This window comes from Dipodomys ordii, unplaced genomic scaffold (genome assembly GCF_000151885.1).
Source record: "Dipodomys ordii isolate 6190 unplaced genomic scaffold, Dord_2.0 Scaffold33, whole genome shotgun sequence".
Taxonomy (NCBI): domain Eukaryota; kingdom Metazoa; phylum Chordata; class Mammalia; order Rodentia; family Heteromyidae; genus Dipodomys; species Dipodomys ordii.
Genome location: NW_012267249.1, coordinates 6,876,608 through 6,892,984, shown reverse-complemented (window position 1 = coordinate 6,892,984; position 16,377 = coordinate 6,876,608). Strand labels below are relative to the sequence as shown.

The 16,377-nt window shown below is 42.6% G+C and overlaps 1 protein-coding gene across 2 annotated transcripts in view; it reads left to right on the top strand.

Annotated features, from left to right (window-relative positions):
- The window catches only part of Gpbp1l1 (GC-rich promoter binding protein 1-like 1), a 79,789-nt gene that overhangs the window by 21,061 nt on the left and 42,351 nt on the right, over positions 1-16,377 (top strand). For both annotated transcript variants that reach the window (XM_013016936.1, XM_013016935.1), the window contains exons 2-5: positions 4,473-5,470; positions 6,714-6,826; positions 13,480-13,609; positions 14,675-14,961. In XM_013016936.1, coding sequence (XP_012872390.1) covers positions 6,767-6,826; positions 13,480-13,609; positions 14,675-14,961 — 477 coding nt within the window. In that variant the 5' untranslated portion in view covers positions 4,473-5,470; positions 6,714-6,766. The remainder of the gene's footprint in view (positions 1-4,472; positions 5,471-6,713; positions 6,827-13,479; positions 13,610-14,674; positions 14,962-16,377) is intronic.

The following is a 16,377-nucleotide window of genomic DNA, read 5'->3' as shown; positions in this document are numbered from 1 at the left end:
CCACTTGAGCCACAGCGCCACTTCTGGCTTTTTTCTTATGTGGTACTGAGGAATCAAACCCAGGGCCTCATGCATGCAAGGCAAGCGCTCTACCACTGAGCCACCTTCCCAGCCCTGAGAATTAGAGCTTTTTAGGCTGCTTCAAATGTTATAAATATTCAAAAAAGGTTTCCCTCAGGGTGCTGGTGGCTCACTCCTGTAATCCTAGCTACTCTGGAGACTGAGATCTGATGATCTTGGTTCAGAGCCAGCTCAGGCAGGAAAGTTCCTAAGCCTATTATCTCCAGTTAACCACCAGAAAAACTAAAAGTGGTACTATGGCTCAAGTGGTAGAGCGCTATCCTTGAGCTGAAGAGCTGAGGGACAGCACCCAGGCTTCAAGCCCCAGAACTGACGAGGGGGCGGGGGTGGGGTGGGGGCGAAAGAAAGAAAGAAAAAGAAAGGAAGGTAGGTTGGTTTCCCACCCCTGGGTTACTTACAGGCATGGGCCACCCACAGCCAGCTTTTTTGAGAGTCTCTCACTATATATAGTCCAGGCTAGTATGAAACTTGTAATCTTCCTGCTTCAGTTTCCCAAGTGCTAGGATGATGCACCACCACACCCAGCTGTGACAGTTGCTTTTACTTCTGTTTAATATATACCTAGGGAATTGATAGGTAATATGGTAATCATAGTTTAATTATTTTGAGGACATCTTAAATATCATTAGTGTTTCACATTTTTATTTCTGTGTCTTTGCTATATTATGCTTAGTAAAATTTAATTCATCAAATCTTTGAATCTTTACATATGCAAGATACCATGCTAAGTAGTAGAAGCTATATTCATTTCAGGGGTTAAGATAGGATTCTTTTTATTGTTGTTGTTGGTTGTGGGGTTTGAACTCTGGGCCTGGGCGCTGTCCCTCAGCTCTTCAGCTCAAGACGCTACAACTTGAGCCACAGCACCACTTCTGGTTTTCTGGTGATTTATTGGAGATAAGAGTTTCCTTGCCTGGACTGTCTTTGAACCGTGATCCTGAGATCTCAACCTCCTGAGTAGCTAGGATTACAGGTGTGAGCCACCAGTGCCCGCCTAAGATAGGATTGTTAGAAGTGAGAAGTTTTTGGCCTATTGGTAGTAAGTTATATCTATCCTAGAAGGCATAATTTAAAAACACCTTTAGGATTTCTGAGAGGTAGATTACTTTCAGATAGAGAATTAGAGCTTTTTTGGGAGGGGGGAGGAGTCCAGTCGTGGGGCCTGAACTCTGGGCCTGGGCGCTGTCCCTCAGCTCTTCAGCTCAAGGCTAGCACTCTACCACTTGAGCCACAGCGCCACTTCCGGCTTTTTTCTTTTTGCTTATGTGGTGCTGAGGAATCAAACCCAGGGCCTCAAGCATGCAAGGCAAGCGCTCTACCACTGACCCACCTTCCCAGCTCTGAGAATTAGAGCTTTTTAGGCTGCTTCTTGAGTCTGAGTAGACGCCTATTTCTTGACTGTCAAGGCTGAGGAATTTAAATTCTATTCTTTGGATAGTGGGGAACAGATAATGATAAGCAAGGAATGATATAATTTGATGCTGAATTTATAAAGAGAAAATATTAGCCTATAGGATAAGCTAGAGTAAATGATAAAATAGACCAATAATTGCCAAGATATCAGTTGCTTGGTTGGTTGGTTTTACCAGTACAGGAGTTGAAGCTCTGTGCCTCAGGTTTGTTCAGCGTGCTTGCTCACTCATTTGACACTCTACCACTTGAACTATACTTCCAGTCCTGCTTTTTTGTTGGTTACTTTGGAGGTGGAGTCTTGTCGACTTTTCTGCCCTAGCTGGCTTCACATCTTGATCCTTTGTATTTCAGCCCTCTGAGTATCTTGGGTTATAAGTGTAAGCCACCATGGTGGGCTGTTTTACTTTTTGACATGGTGTCTCATGTCACCTCTACTGCTCTTGAACTCAAAATTCTCCTGCCTTTGTCTCCTAAGAAACTAAGGTTATAAGCAAGCATGTGTGACTTCACTCAGCCCAGAAATTGTTTGTTTTGTCAGTTGTAGGGCCTGAACTCTGGGCCTGGGCGCTGTCCTTCAGCTCTTCAGCTCAAGGCTAGAGCTCTATCACTTGAACCACAGCGCCACTTCTGGCTTTTTCTGCTTATGTGGTGCTGAGGAATCGAACCCTGGGCCTCATGCATGTTAGGCAAGCACTCTACCACTGAGCCACCTTCCCAGCCTTTTCTGTTGCTTTTTTTTTTTTTTTTTTGGTCAGTTGTGGGGCCTGAACTCTGGAACTGGGCACTGTCCTCAGCTCTTCAGCTCAAATATAGGGCTCTACCACTTGAGCCACAAGGCCACTTCTGGCTTTTTCTGCTTATGCAGTGCTGAGGAATCGAACCAGGCCTTCATGCATGCAAGGCAAGCACTGTACCACTGAGCCACCTTCCCAGCCCTCCTTGTTTTTTTAAACAAACAGGAACAACAAGACTGGCAAGCATTTGGAACTAGGATAGTGACAAGTGAAAATGGGGGAGTAATAAAATGAAACTCAGAACTTTTCCCCTAAATGTTACCTTTGCCCTGCCTTTCAACATCTAACAATTCGGAAGTTTTTTAAATTTTTTGTTGTCATGGGGCTTGAACTCTGAACTGAGGTGTTATCCCTGCGCTCTTCTGCTCAAGGTGAGCACTTTACTGCTTGAGCCACAGCACCACTTCCGGTTTTCTAGTGGTTTGTTGGATATAAGAGTCTCACGGAGGGGCTGGGAAGTAGCTCAGTGGTAGAGCGCTTGCCTTGCATGCCTGAGGCCCTGGGTTCGATTCCTTAGCACCACATAGGCAAAAAGAAAGAAGTCAGAAGTGGTGCTGTGGCTCAAGTGGTAGAGCGCTAGCCTTGAGCTGAAGAGCCTAAGGGACAGCGCCCAGGCCCAAAGTTCAGGCCCCATGACCGGACCCAAAAAAAAAAAAAAGTCTCACAGAGTTTTCTGCCCGGGCTGGCTTTGAACTGTGATCCTCAGATCTCAGCCTCCTCGGTAGCTAGGATTACAGGCGTGAGCCACCGGCGCCTGGCTCCAGTTCTGAAAAATTTGTACTTGAAACAGGTCTCTTCTTAAGCTTTAGAGCTCGTGCTTGACACCCCCCCTCCCCCACATACACACCCCGGTCTCTCTCTGTGTCTCTCTCTCTTTTCAGGTGTGGGGCTTGAACTCTGGGCCTGGGCGCTGTCCCACAGCTCAAGGAGAGCAGTCTATCACTTGAGTCACAGCGCCATTTCTGGTTTTCTGGTGGTTTATTGGAGATAATAGCCTCATGGACTTTCCTGCCCGGGCTGGCTTTGAACCACGACCCTCAGATATCAGCTCCTGAGTAGCTAGGATTACAGGCGTGAGCCACTGGCACCCAGCTCATATTTTTAAATGTTTAAAAAAGGTGATAAAAGCCAGGAGCTGTTGGCTCATGCCTGTAATCCTAGCTACTCAGGAGGTTGAAGTCTTAAGAATCGCAGTTCACAGCTAGCCCAGGCAGGAACGTTTGTGAGACTCTAATTAACCACCAGAAAACTGGAAGTAGTGCTATGGCTCAAAGTAGTAGAGTGCTAGCTTTGAGCAAGAAGCTCAGGGACAGCATTCAAGCCCTGAGTTCAAGCTCCAGGACTAACAAAAAAAGAAAAAAAGATGGAAGTGGAGTAAAAAAACAACAAATCTGGTGATATGTGCCTGTAATCTCAGCTACTTGGCATGTAGCAATTATGATGATCACAGTTTGGGGCTAGCTGGAGCAGAATAGTCTGAGAGATTCCAATTCCAAAATAACCAAAAGACAAGCTGGATGTGGTATAGATTGCCAGCCAAGCAAGCAAGAAAAATTAGTTCAGGACCAACGTGAGTAGTATAGTAAGACATCCTGACATATCTAATATATTACTACAAGTGGTAGCAATTAAAATATAAATTGTGTTTAAAGATTTTTACTAAAACAAGACATTGTGTTAAAAAACGAACTCTAGGGGCTGGGAAGGTGGCTCAGTGGTAGAGCGCTTGCCTTGCATGCATGAGGCCCTGGGTTCGATTCCTCAGGACCACATAAGCAAAAAGAAAATAGCCAGAAGTGGTGCTGTGGCTCAAGTGGTAGAGCGCTAGCCTTGAGGTGAAGAGCTGAGGGACAGTGCCCAGGCCCAGAGTTCAGGGCCCATGACCGGACCCCCCCCCAAAAAAAAAAAAAACAACTCTACACTTTGCGGGGGGGGGAAGTTGGGAAGGTGGGGAAGGAAGGGATGACTGGGGGGAAACAAAGGAGGGGGCAACAATGCTCAAGAGGAAATGTACTAATTATCTTATATAACTGTAACCCCTCTGTACAGTATCTTTACAATAAAAATATTTTAAAAAAGATTTTGACTAAAGATCTTAGTGTGATTAATCATTTGTCACTTTATCATTATGTATGATAATGATTTTACTTCTTGTGATTCTGTGTTGTTCTTTTCCATTTACAGATTGATAGATTTAAATTGCCTTTTTAATGATTGAAAAGTGATGGAGAGGGATCCAAAATATCAAGTGACTTCTCTACCAAAGCAGTAGAAGATTCTTCATATCACCTTCTGAAAAATCAGTTCAGGTTTTGGGAAGGAGGAGAACAAGTGAAATACGGAAAACAAGAAGAAAACCTCATTTACGAATTGTCTTCCCCTACTCCCTTTTCTCTCACCATCTTTCTACTTGTTTTAGTTTTGCTTTGAATTTATAAATAGTGAAGACCAAAGAAATAATATACATATTTAAGAGCTTTATATCAAGAAATTGGACTCCAAAACTTCTGTTCTGTGGAGGGAAAAGTATATCAAGTTCTTATCTGATTTTTTTAAACAAAATTTCTTATGTTCTTTGACTTTAAAGATTAACAAATGTAGATACATATCTGCACATTTTGTAAGAATGATGAGATTTGTGTTCTAAGGGCTTTGTCATATGGGTGTGCCACTGGAGTTGACTCTTCAAATCTTTTCTAGTGCTTTAATATTCTATTTTTGATCTCATTTTGACATTATTTACCCACATGGGAGGCTACTTATCTTTCTAGCTATGACCTTATTATAATAGTTTGCACTCACTGTGCAAATGTCCATGTATTACCTATTTAAGCAACATCCTAGTGCCATTATTCAAGAAGTTGAATGAGGTGAACATAGATATAACTTTTTCCCCTTTCCCCTTTTTTAAATGTAACAAATACTGTTTATGTTCCCCTTCCCCCTTCCCCCTCCCCCTTCCCCTTTTTTGAAACGTGTCAGGAACTAGAGTAGTTTAGGATGAGTAATTGAGGGGACAAAGAAAGTGAACTACACAGAGCCGGGCTTCTTTGTTCTTCGACACAAGGCGTGCTGCTGACCAGGCTACTTAAAGCACCCTTTCAACAAGAAAACCTCCTGGAAGATCCAGCTGGCAAACTCAAGGAGTTCAGGAAACAGGACCACAGAGGTTACACTCTGGGGTAAATACTCATTATATCTTAACTTAGGGATAAAACCACATGTCATGAAAAATACTTCTTGCTTTCTGCAGTAGTTTTTGGAGAATATCAATGGATTGCTGAGGAAAACTGATGATAATTTATATTTGTGGAAATGAGTATGTAGTTAATATAAAAGTCCTGGAGAGTTTGTCTTTTTCTCTAGGAAGATCTTTTCTGTTGCTTTTGTCAGAAATGACCCAAGTATAGTAGACAAGTGTTTACTGCTATTTTGAGTAGATGTTTTTTTTTATAATTTAATTTTATTGTCAAGGTCATGTACAGAGGGCTTAGTTACATACATAAGGAAATTGGTACATTTCTTGTTGAACATTATTACACCCTCCCTAGTTTTTCTCCCACTTTCCCTACATGCCCAGTTTCCCACACACACACACACACAGATGTTTATTTTTTTTTCTTTTTTTTTCCAGTCCTAGAATTTGAACTCAGGGCCTGGGTGCTGTTCCTGAGCCTTTTTTTTTTTTTTTGCTCAAGGCTAACAGTCTACCATTTGAGCCACAGTGCTTCTTCCAGTTTTCTGGTGGTTTATTGGAGATAAGCGTCTCATGGCCTTTTCTGCCTGGGCTGGCTTTGAACCATGATTCTCAGATCTCAGCCTTCTGAGTAGCTAGGATTACAGGCATGAGCCACCAGCACCCGGCCTAGATGTTTATTCTTTATGGTTTTTTGTTTTGTTTTGTTTTTTTGGCCAGTCCTGGGGCTTGGACTCAGGGCCTGGGCACTGTCCCTGAGCTGCTTTTGCTCAGTGATAGTACTTGAGCCACAGTGCCACTTCTGGCCTTTACTGTTTATGTGGTGCTGAGGAATTGAACCCAAGGTTTCATGCATGCTAGACAAGCACTCTTCCACTAAGCCACATCCACACCCCTCTTCACATTCTTTTGATAAAACCCAATAATGTATTCATTTCCATCATGCAACCCTCCATACTTGAATTCTCTCCTTTCCTCTTACCTTTCTTCCCTCCCTCTCCTTTTTCCTCCCTCCCTTCCTCCCTTCCTGTGGGTGTGTGTGTTTCGTGGTCATGAAACTTTATGAGACCATTTGAATTGCTTAGAACTTCTCTTGATTGGAGCTTTATTAGTAATCTATAGAGAGTCTAATAAAGTAAAATGAGAGATCATAGGTTAATCACTAATTCCTTTATACATTGGTATGTAGGATTCTTAAAAGCATAAGTGATTTGAGTTGTCTCTTTCAGATCCTGGCCATGAGGTTGGATGCCTCACCTTGTTGAAAAGACACTGGACCTAAATGGCGCAGCATGACTTTGTTCCTGCTTGGCTAAATTTCTCAACACCACAGTCAGCGAAGGTACTCTTCTCTATTTCTGTAATAACTACCCCACATACTGGTTCTTTTCCTCCTTAGATTAACTCTGTATTTGTTTTTTTGTTGTTGTTTGGTTTGTTTTTTATTGATTTGGGAAGAAACGTATGTTGCATTAGGAATATAAAGACATGGAACAGCCGGGCGCTGGTGGCTCATGCCTGTAATCCTAGCTACTCAGGAGGCTGAGATCTGAGGATTGCGGTTCAAAGCCAGCCCAGGCAGGAGAGACCGTGAGACTCCTATCTCCAATAAACCACCAGAAAACCGGAAGTGGTGCTGTAGCTCAAGTGGTAGAGCACTTGCCTTGAGCTGAAGAGCTGAGGGACAGCGCACAGGCCCAAAGTTCAAGCCCCACGACCGACAAAAAAAAAAAAAAAAGACATGGAACAACTAGAACATATAATTAAAGCAAACATAATCACATTAAATAGAACAGTGTAAGTTGATGAGGTAAACCACTTGGGAAACTGGTAAAATTAAAAGTGCTTCCATTTTGCCAATTAATTGAGGAACAAAGTGATAAGGAGTTCCACAATTTACCTATGTGTCTCTAATGTGAATTTTTGGGACAGTATTCTTTTTTTTTTCTTAATTGTGAAAATACGGTACAGAGGAGTTACAATTACATGGGCAAGATAATAAGTACATTTCTTACCAAGCATTGTTTCCTCCTCCTTTGTTTCCCCTTACCATATCCCACCCCCTCAACAGTGTTCTTGTTCTTATCTAGACATACAACTTTTTAATCTAAATTTCATTTTGAATTATCTTCATTATCTCATGAATTACTTTAATAATCTGACCTACGTGTTGGTGGAAGTGGGCCAGAGAAAGAGATAGTGGGGTCCAGAGAAAATTTTTTTTGCCAGTCCTGGGGCTTGAATTTAGGGCCTGGTCACTGTCCCAGAGCTTCTTTTGCTCAAGGCTAACACTACCACTTGGGCCACACACAACACCACTTCTGGCTTTTTCTTTTATATAATCCAACCCAGGGCTTCATGCATGCTAGGCAAGCACTTTACCACTAAGCCACATTCATGGCCCCAAATTTTTTTTTTTTAACAAGGAATCTATTTTTGTGGGTTTTTAAAAATTGCTTATTTATTTTTATTCATTTATTTTTGCTGTTCATGGGGCTTGAACTCGGCCTGCGTTCTGTCTCTGAGCTCTTTTGCTCAAGGCACCATAGTGCCACTTCCATTTTTTTTTGTTGTTGTTGTTGGTCGTGGGGCATGAACTCTGGGCTTGGGCACTGTCCCTCAGCTCTTCAGCTCAAGGCTAGGGCTCTACCGCTTGAGCTACAGTGCCACTTCGGTTTTCTAATGGTTTACTGGAGATAAGAGTCTCATGGACTTTCCTGCCCTGGCTGGCTTTGAACCTCGATCCTCAGATCTGAGCCTCCTGAGTAGCTAGGATTACAGGCTTGAGCCACCCACCAGCACCAGGCTCACTTCCAATTTTTGAGACGTTAATTGGAGATAAGAGTCTCCTGGACTCCTGTCTGGGCTGGCTTTGAATCTTGATCCTCAGATCTCAGCCTCCTGAGTAGCTAGGATTACACGTGTGAGCCACCAGGGCCCAGCTTAAATTTTTAATGGTTATTTTTCCTTTCATTTATTAATTTTATTGTTTATGTGGTACCAAGAAATTAAACTCAGCATCTCATGCATGTTAGGCAATAACAAAATCACATTCCCTCCTCTTTCCTTTTTTTAAAAAAATTGTTACTATAAAGGTGATATACAGAAGGTTTATAGTTACATAAGTCAGTTGAAGAGTACATTTCTTTTTGGACAATGTCACCCCTTCCCTTACTATCTACCAATTTTTTCCTCGCATCTCCACCCCACAGGTTGTATCATTCTTTTTCTACATAATGTCTAGTGAGTATCACTACTGCATTTGTTCACTCCTTATCACTCTATTTGTGTCCCTCTTTACTCTCCCAAAGATACATAAATGGACAAACAAGGAAAAGGAAAACAAAAACAGCAATGAAGAAAAAAACCTCATTTTGATAAATATTACTTCATATAATCAGATGTAGATAGATGGGCATTATACCTTTGTGTTCCTCTCCTAAGAGTGTCTTCCTTGTGTCTCACTGTGTGTGAATCCCTAAAGTCCTGAATAATTTATCATGTTTCAGTGTATTTTAAATCTAGCTTTTGCATATCAGAGAAAATATGTGCCATTCAAAAAAATTGTTTTGTTTTGTTGCCGGGTGCTTGTGACTTGTGCCTGTAATGCTGCCTACCCAGGAGGCTGAGTTTTTTGTTTTTTTTGGGAGGGGGGAGGGGGCCCAGTCGTGGGGCCTGAACTCTGGGCCTGGGTGCTGTTCCTTAGCTTTTCAGCTCAAGGCTAGCGCTCTACCACTTGAGCCACAGCGCCACTTCTGGCTTTTTTCTTTTTGCTTATGTGGTGCTGAGGAATCAAACCCAGGGCCTCAAGCATGCAAGGCAAGCACTCTACCACTCTTCCCAGCCCTGCACCATCCATTCTTGAGTGAAAAAGCTAAGCCTCAATACTGGCCAAAAGAAAAAAAGAACAAAGAGCATAAAACAGAGTTTAAAAATAGACCTAAAAACATAGCCAGTTGACTAAATTGCCGCCGTAATTAAAAGGGAATTTTTATTTTGTTTTTTGTTTGCTTTAACAACTGGTGTTAAAACAGCTGCTTTTCTTAGTAAGGGAGAGGGAAACTACATCTGTTTCACTTAAATAAAAATTAACTTAAAATAGATTGTAGCTGGGCACCATTAGCTCACGCCTATAATCCTAGCTACCCAGGAGGGTGAGATCTGAGGATTGCAGTTCAAAGCCAGTCTGGGCGGGAACATCTGTGAGACTCTTATTGCCAGTTATTCACCAGAAAACCAGAAGTGGTGCTGTGGGTCAAGTGGTATAGAGTGCTCACCTTGAGCTGAAGAGTTCAGGGACAGCGCCCAGGCCCAAAGTTCAAGCCCCACAACTGACAAAAAAGTAAAAATAGATTGTAACCTAATTAAAAGGCTAAAACCATGAAAGTTTAAGAAAATCATAAGAAATTTTTCTAATTTACTAGGATCACTAAGGGCTGGGAAGGTGGCTCAGTGGTAGAGTGCTTGCCTTTCATGCATGAGGCCCTGGGTTCGATTCCTCGGCACCATAAGCAGAAAAAGCCAGAAGTGGTGCTGTGGCTCAGGTAGTAGAGTGCTGGCCTTGAGCTGAAGAGCTGAGGGATAGTGCCCTGGCCCCGAGTTAAGGCCCCACAACTGACCACTGCTCCCCCCCCCAAAAAAAAAAGTACAATCAGTAAAATGGATTGATAGGATAGTATCAACTATTACTGGGGACATTGAAAGTAAGAAAATAGATGTGAAAATCTCCTTTGACATGGTTTTCTTGTAAGGCCGTGTTGAACATCTCCATACTTTTAATGGCTCAAGAGACTCTGGTCTCTTATTAGACAAGGTTGTATGAGGGGTTTTATTATACTGGCTCACTTGACTAAAGGTGAATAATCTCATAATGGCTGTCTGCCAGCTGAAGAACAGGAAAACATTTAGTCCAAGAAGCTGGAATCAGAACAAAAAAGATATACAGACACCTGATGACAGAATGAAATCCTAGTTCAATACAGAAACTCTGAAAAGGTTCTTGGAGAGTTACTAGTGCAAGTATGCATTCAAAGATTGAAGAATCTGGAGTCTGATATTCATGCTCAACACAGCAGCAGAAAACAAAATGCACCTGATCTAGAATAGTCAAGTATGGATGGATCTTGCCCAGGTTCACACAACTAAGATATGCACAACATTCAAACTCAGCCCTCACCAGCAGACCATCTGCCAGAATGATCTCATACTTTTAGCTCAACAAGAACAGAATCTCTAAGAACATCACAATGCAGGTAGAATAACTCAGCCGGTAGAGACCCAAGGTCATACCTATTCCATGGAACACTAGATAGACCAGGTCTCACTTGGGAAGGAGACCAAGCAGAGATGTAGGAAACCACCAAACCACAAGACTCCTCAACTTCCAGAGGCCAAGGCCTTAAAGGAGTATAGTTTCAAAGATGTCACAGAAAATGTCAACCTGGCTGCAGTAGCCCCAAAAGGCAGACAACCTGCTGGAAACCTAGCTGCTTTGCTGAGACGGTGAACCTCAGTTTTGGCCAAGTATTCCCACCCGGCAACTGGGTTTTTTGTTGTTGTTGTTTTTGTTTTTGCTAGCGCTTACAATAAGGCACAGAATGACAGCCCATGTCCTGGGCCTGGAAAACAAGGACCCCAGGACATTGTGACTTGAAAACAGAACCATGCACTGAAGACTCTGCCTCCTATCTGATCCTAGTCATTTCCCATTGAAGCTTCCCAAGAAGAAAGGTTTCGATGCTTCATGGTCCAGGACCCTTGTTGATATTGTCCATCTAATTCTGAAGGTCTTATCCTGGGATTTCAAAGACACTTGAAAGAGGCTAGATATCTTACCCTGGCAGTCCAAAAGGCTTGCTGTCTAACTACAAAAGATGAATGTGCTAAAAAATGGGAAGTCCATGCTTACCACATCTGTGAGCAGCTTCACATACCATGCATTTCATTTGCAGCAAGGGTTGGTGGCAAGATGTGGAGCCAGATGCTGATGACTTGTTCTCAAATAGCCACCTATAACTAACTATGCATAGTATGCATACAGGCTTTAGGGTCCTACCTGCATACCTAAGTTCTTTTTTTTTTGTCAGTCATGGGACTTGAACTCTGGTTTGGGTGCTCTCCCTCAGCTCTGAACCACATAGCTTCCGGTTTTCTAGTGGTTTATTGGTGATAAGAGTCTCATGGCCTTTCCTGCCCGTGCTGGCTTTGAACCTCGATCCTCAGATCTCAGCCTCCTAAGTAGCTAGGATTACAGGTGTGAGCCTGTCTTTTGACAGCAGGACCTTTTTCCCCACAGAGTCCTGGGCCTTGAGTTCAGAATCTTGGTGCTGTCTAGGAGTTTGTTTTGCTGAAGGCCAGCATTCTACCACTTGAGCCAGAGCTCCACTTTTGCCTTTTTTGTTGTTGTTGTTGGTCATGGGGCCTGAACTCTGGACTTGGGAGCAGCTCAAGACAAGTACTCTACCACTGAGCCACTGTGCCACTTCCAGTTTTCTGGTGGTTTATTGAAGATAAGCATCTCACAGACTTTCTTGCCCGGGTTGGCTTTGAACTGTGATCCTCAGATCTCAGCCTCTTGAGTAGCTAGGATTACAGGCTTGAGCCACCAGCACCCAGCTCATTTTTGCCTTTTTTGAAACTGGTTCTCACTAAATATTCCCTGACCTGGAACTCACAATGTAGTTCAGGCTGTAGTTTTTGTGATTCTCCTATCTCAGGAGGAAGGAAGAGAGAAGGGAAAGGAACCCTGTCACAGAACAAAGCACAGTTAAACATGATATTGAAACCTTTTATTGCTTTTTCTCTAATTTTAGTGTATTCTAGAAGTACACTAAGCTGTTTAGATTTTTTTTTTCCTTCACAGTACTAGGTTTTAAACTCTGAACCCCTTAGCACATGATACCTCTGAGCCATGCCTCTGGTTTTCAGTGCTTATTTTTCGGATAAGATCTTTCTGCTCAGTCACATGCCTACTTTAGGCTTTCCAAAGATGTGTTAAAATAGATGTCACAGCCACATATTAGCCACCTGGTGAGCTTGTCTCTGATGAGACTTGGGTCTATAGCCTTTCTGCTTAGGCTGGTCTAAACTTATGATCCTCCCTAGTGGCTAGGATTATAGGAATGAGCCACCAGCACCCAGCTTTGTTTAGAATTACTTGTAAGGCAAGGGGCCTTTTTTTATTGTGAGATTAATATTTTAAGTGCACTAACACACACTAATGTTATTACATTAATATTTGTAGTTATTACTACTAAGCATGTTAGGTGCTTATTATTTATGGATATTGCTAGGATTTTCCCCAATCTTTTTTTTGGGGGGGGAGGTCCGGTCGTGGGGCCTGAACTCTGGGCCTGAGCACTATCCCTCAGCTCTTCAGCTCAAGGTGAGTGCTCTATCACTTGATCTACAGTACCACTTCCGGCTTTTTCTGCTTATGTGGTACTGAGGAATTGAATCCAGGGCCTCATGCATGCAAGGCAAGCGCTCTACCACTGAGCCACCTTCCAGCCCCTCCAGTATTCTTCTTTGAATAATTGAAGTGGTTACCTTTTCTACCTTTCTAGGATAATAGATTGTGTATAATATAGTACTTTACTAAGTTAAGAGGCCTATAGCACCATAATGGTCCTTAAGCTCAAGAGTATGGTTGTCTGGCATCTTTTTTGTTTAAGTTAGTAGTGGAGCTTAAAATCAGGGCCTGGGCATTGTCCCTGAACTTTTTTTTTTTTTTCTCAAGACTAGCACTCTACTACTTTGAGCCATAGCTCCACTTCTGAGTTTTTGGTGATTAATTGGAGTTATAAGTCCATGGATATTCCTGTCTGGGCTGGCTTTGAACTACAATCCTCAGATCTCAGCCTCCTGAGTAGCTACGATTATAGACCTGGAACCTTTATTGCTTGACTTGAACACCTGATGCAAAACTTAATAAAATGCTGAATGAGATTTAATTTCTACTTACTCTGTTTGCTTCTGTACATTTTATCATCTTAGTCACCTACAGCCACTTTTGAAAAACACAGTGAACATCTGTCCCGAGGAGAAGGAAGATTTGGAGTAAGCCGACGTCGACACAATTCCTCTGATGGGTTTTTTAACAATGGATCTCTACGGACTACAGGAGGTAAGCTTATCTTAACTTTCCTGACTACCTTTTTGTTTTTGTTTTTTGGTCGGTAGTGGCATTTGGGCTTGGGCACTGTCCCTCAGCTCTTCAGCTCAAAACGAAGTCTCTACCACTTGAGCCACAGCGCCACTTCCAGTTTTCTAGTGGTTTATTGGAGATAAGAGTCTTATAACCTTTACTGCATGGGCTGGCTTTGAACCATGATTCTCAGATCTCAGCCTCTTGAGTAGCTAGGATTACAGGCGTGAGCCACCCGCGCTGGCCTTCCTGACTACATTTAAGCTAGTACTTAGGACAAGCCAGGATGGGTACCTATCCACAATCTATAAGTAGGATCTTTTGTGAATTCTCGGTTAGATCTTCTAGTAGTAACCACCCAACTTCATTGATTTTCTAGATGTAATTTTTCTTTGTTGTTGTTCTCCTGAATCTTTTTTTTGGGGGGGAGTCCGGTCTGGGCCTGGGCACTATCCCTCAGCTCTTCAGCTCAAGGCTAGCGCTCTACCACCTGAGCCACAGTACCACTTTCGGCTTTTTTTCTTTTTGCTTATGTGGTGCTGAGGAATCGAACCCAGGGCCTCAGGCATGCAAGGCAAGCGCTCTACCACTGAGTCACCTTCCCAGCCCCTCCTGAATCTTTTTGAACTATTCATTTAGAAATTACCTCACAGACCAGGCACCCATGGCTCAAGCCTGTAATCCTAGCTACTCAGGAGGCTGAGATCTGAAGATCACAGTCCAAAGCCAACCCAGGCAGGAAAGTCTATGAGGCTCTTATCTTCAATTAGCTACCAGAAAACCAGAAGTGGCACTGTGGCTCAAGTGGTAGTGTGCTAGCCTTGAGCTGAAGAGCTGATGGACAGCACCCAGGCCCACAACTGACAAAAAGAAAAAAAGAAATTACAAGGAAAAGATATATATGGCTTCCTTGTGTGTACTTATTAAAAAAGTTCCCAAAAGGCCTTCTGGTAGTAGGATAAACCAAATCAGGAGCATCAGCTTAATTCTTAATTCCCGGAATTCAGACAGGCTAATACTATTACTTTTTCCTTATGATTTTAGATTCCTGGCACCAGCCATCCCTATTCCGCCACGATTCTGTGGACTCTGGTGTCTCTAAGGGAACATATGCTGGAATAACAGGGAACCTATCTTACTGGCATGGATCTTCTCGAGGTCATGATGGCATGAGCCAGCGTAGTGGAGGGAGCACTGGGAACCATCGACACTGGAATGGCAGCTTCCATTCCCGGAAAGGCTGTGCCTTTTCAGAAAAGCCACCTACAGAAATTAGGGAAGAAAAGAAAGAAGACAAGGTGGAAAAGTTGCAGTTTGAAGAGGAAGACTTTGTAAGTATGAAGCTTCGAATGTGAACTTAAGCTAGGCACCAGGCTCATACCTATGATTCTAGCTACTCCAGAGACTGAGATCTGATGATCACTGTTTAAAGCCAGTTTAGCAAAAAAAAAGTCTGTGAGACTCTTTCCCAATAACCACCAAAAAGCCAGAAGTGAAGGTATGGCTCAAATAGTAGAGTTGTACCCTTGAGCGAAAAAGCTAAATGACAACACTGAAGCCCTGAGTTCAAGCCTTAGTACTGGATAAATAAATAAGAACGTAAATCTAACAAATAATGTCTAAAAAATGAAATATTTCAAGAAAAGAAAGTATCTAGGTGCAGACTTTCATTGCTTTTTTGTTGTTGTTGGTCGTGGGGCCTGCACTCTGGGTCTGTGCACTGTATCTCAGCTCTTCAACTCAAGGCTAGTGCTCTGCCACTTAAGCCACAGCACCACTTCTGGCCTTTTCTTTTTTTTTTTTTTTTTTGGGGGGGTCCGATCGTGAGGCTTGAAGTCTGGGCCTGGGCGCTGTCCCTCAGCTCTTCAGCTCAAGGCTAGCGCTCTACCACTTGAGCCACAGCGCCACTTCCGGCTTTTTTTTTCTTTTTGCTTATGTGGTGCTGAGGAATCGAACCCAGGGCCTCATGCATGCAAGGCAAGCGCTCTACCACTGAGCCACCTTCCCAGCCCCCATGGTATTTTTTAAAGTATCACTTTATCTAGTTATTTGTGTTATAGCCATTTCTTTCTTTCTTTTTTATTGTTTTAGAGGGGATATACAGTGGGATTATCTTTATATAGGTCAGATAATAAGTACATTTATTTCCTTCTGCTTAGTATCAGCTGTTCCTGTATTCTCTCTCATTCCCTCTGTTACAGCCATTTCCATAGCATGTTAATGAAGTCAAATGAAAACAAGCCAAAGTTATAGATTAGTCATTTTTCATTAACTCTAAAAAATACCATAGGAAGACTGGGAATGTGTCTCAGTGGTAGAGTGCTCAGCACTGAGAGACAGCGCCCAGGTCCAGCCCAGGTCCAGAGTTCAGACCCCAGACCCCACAACTGACCAAAACAATAACAACAAAATACCATAGGATTATTATATAGACTTTATTAATAAGATGAGTTATCATAAATTTCTATCCTGTTACTCTTGTAAACTTTCTTTTTGGAAAAGGCTGTCCTTGTCTGACAAGCTGATTGTTTGTTTAGAATGTTCTAGATACGCAGTAGTCCAGAAGTCAGAACACCATATTACAGTAGTTTTTAGCTGACATAAAATCTTTAAAGTACATACTTACAACATATGCCACTGAGCACATAGAACAAAAATTTGGATACACAATAGTTTTAGTTCCCTCGGTGCTTTGGTTAAACTAGAGAAAATGATAGCAAAAATGTGAGTTTTGCCAGGCACCAGTA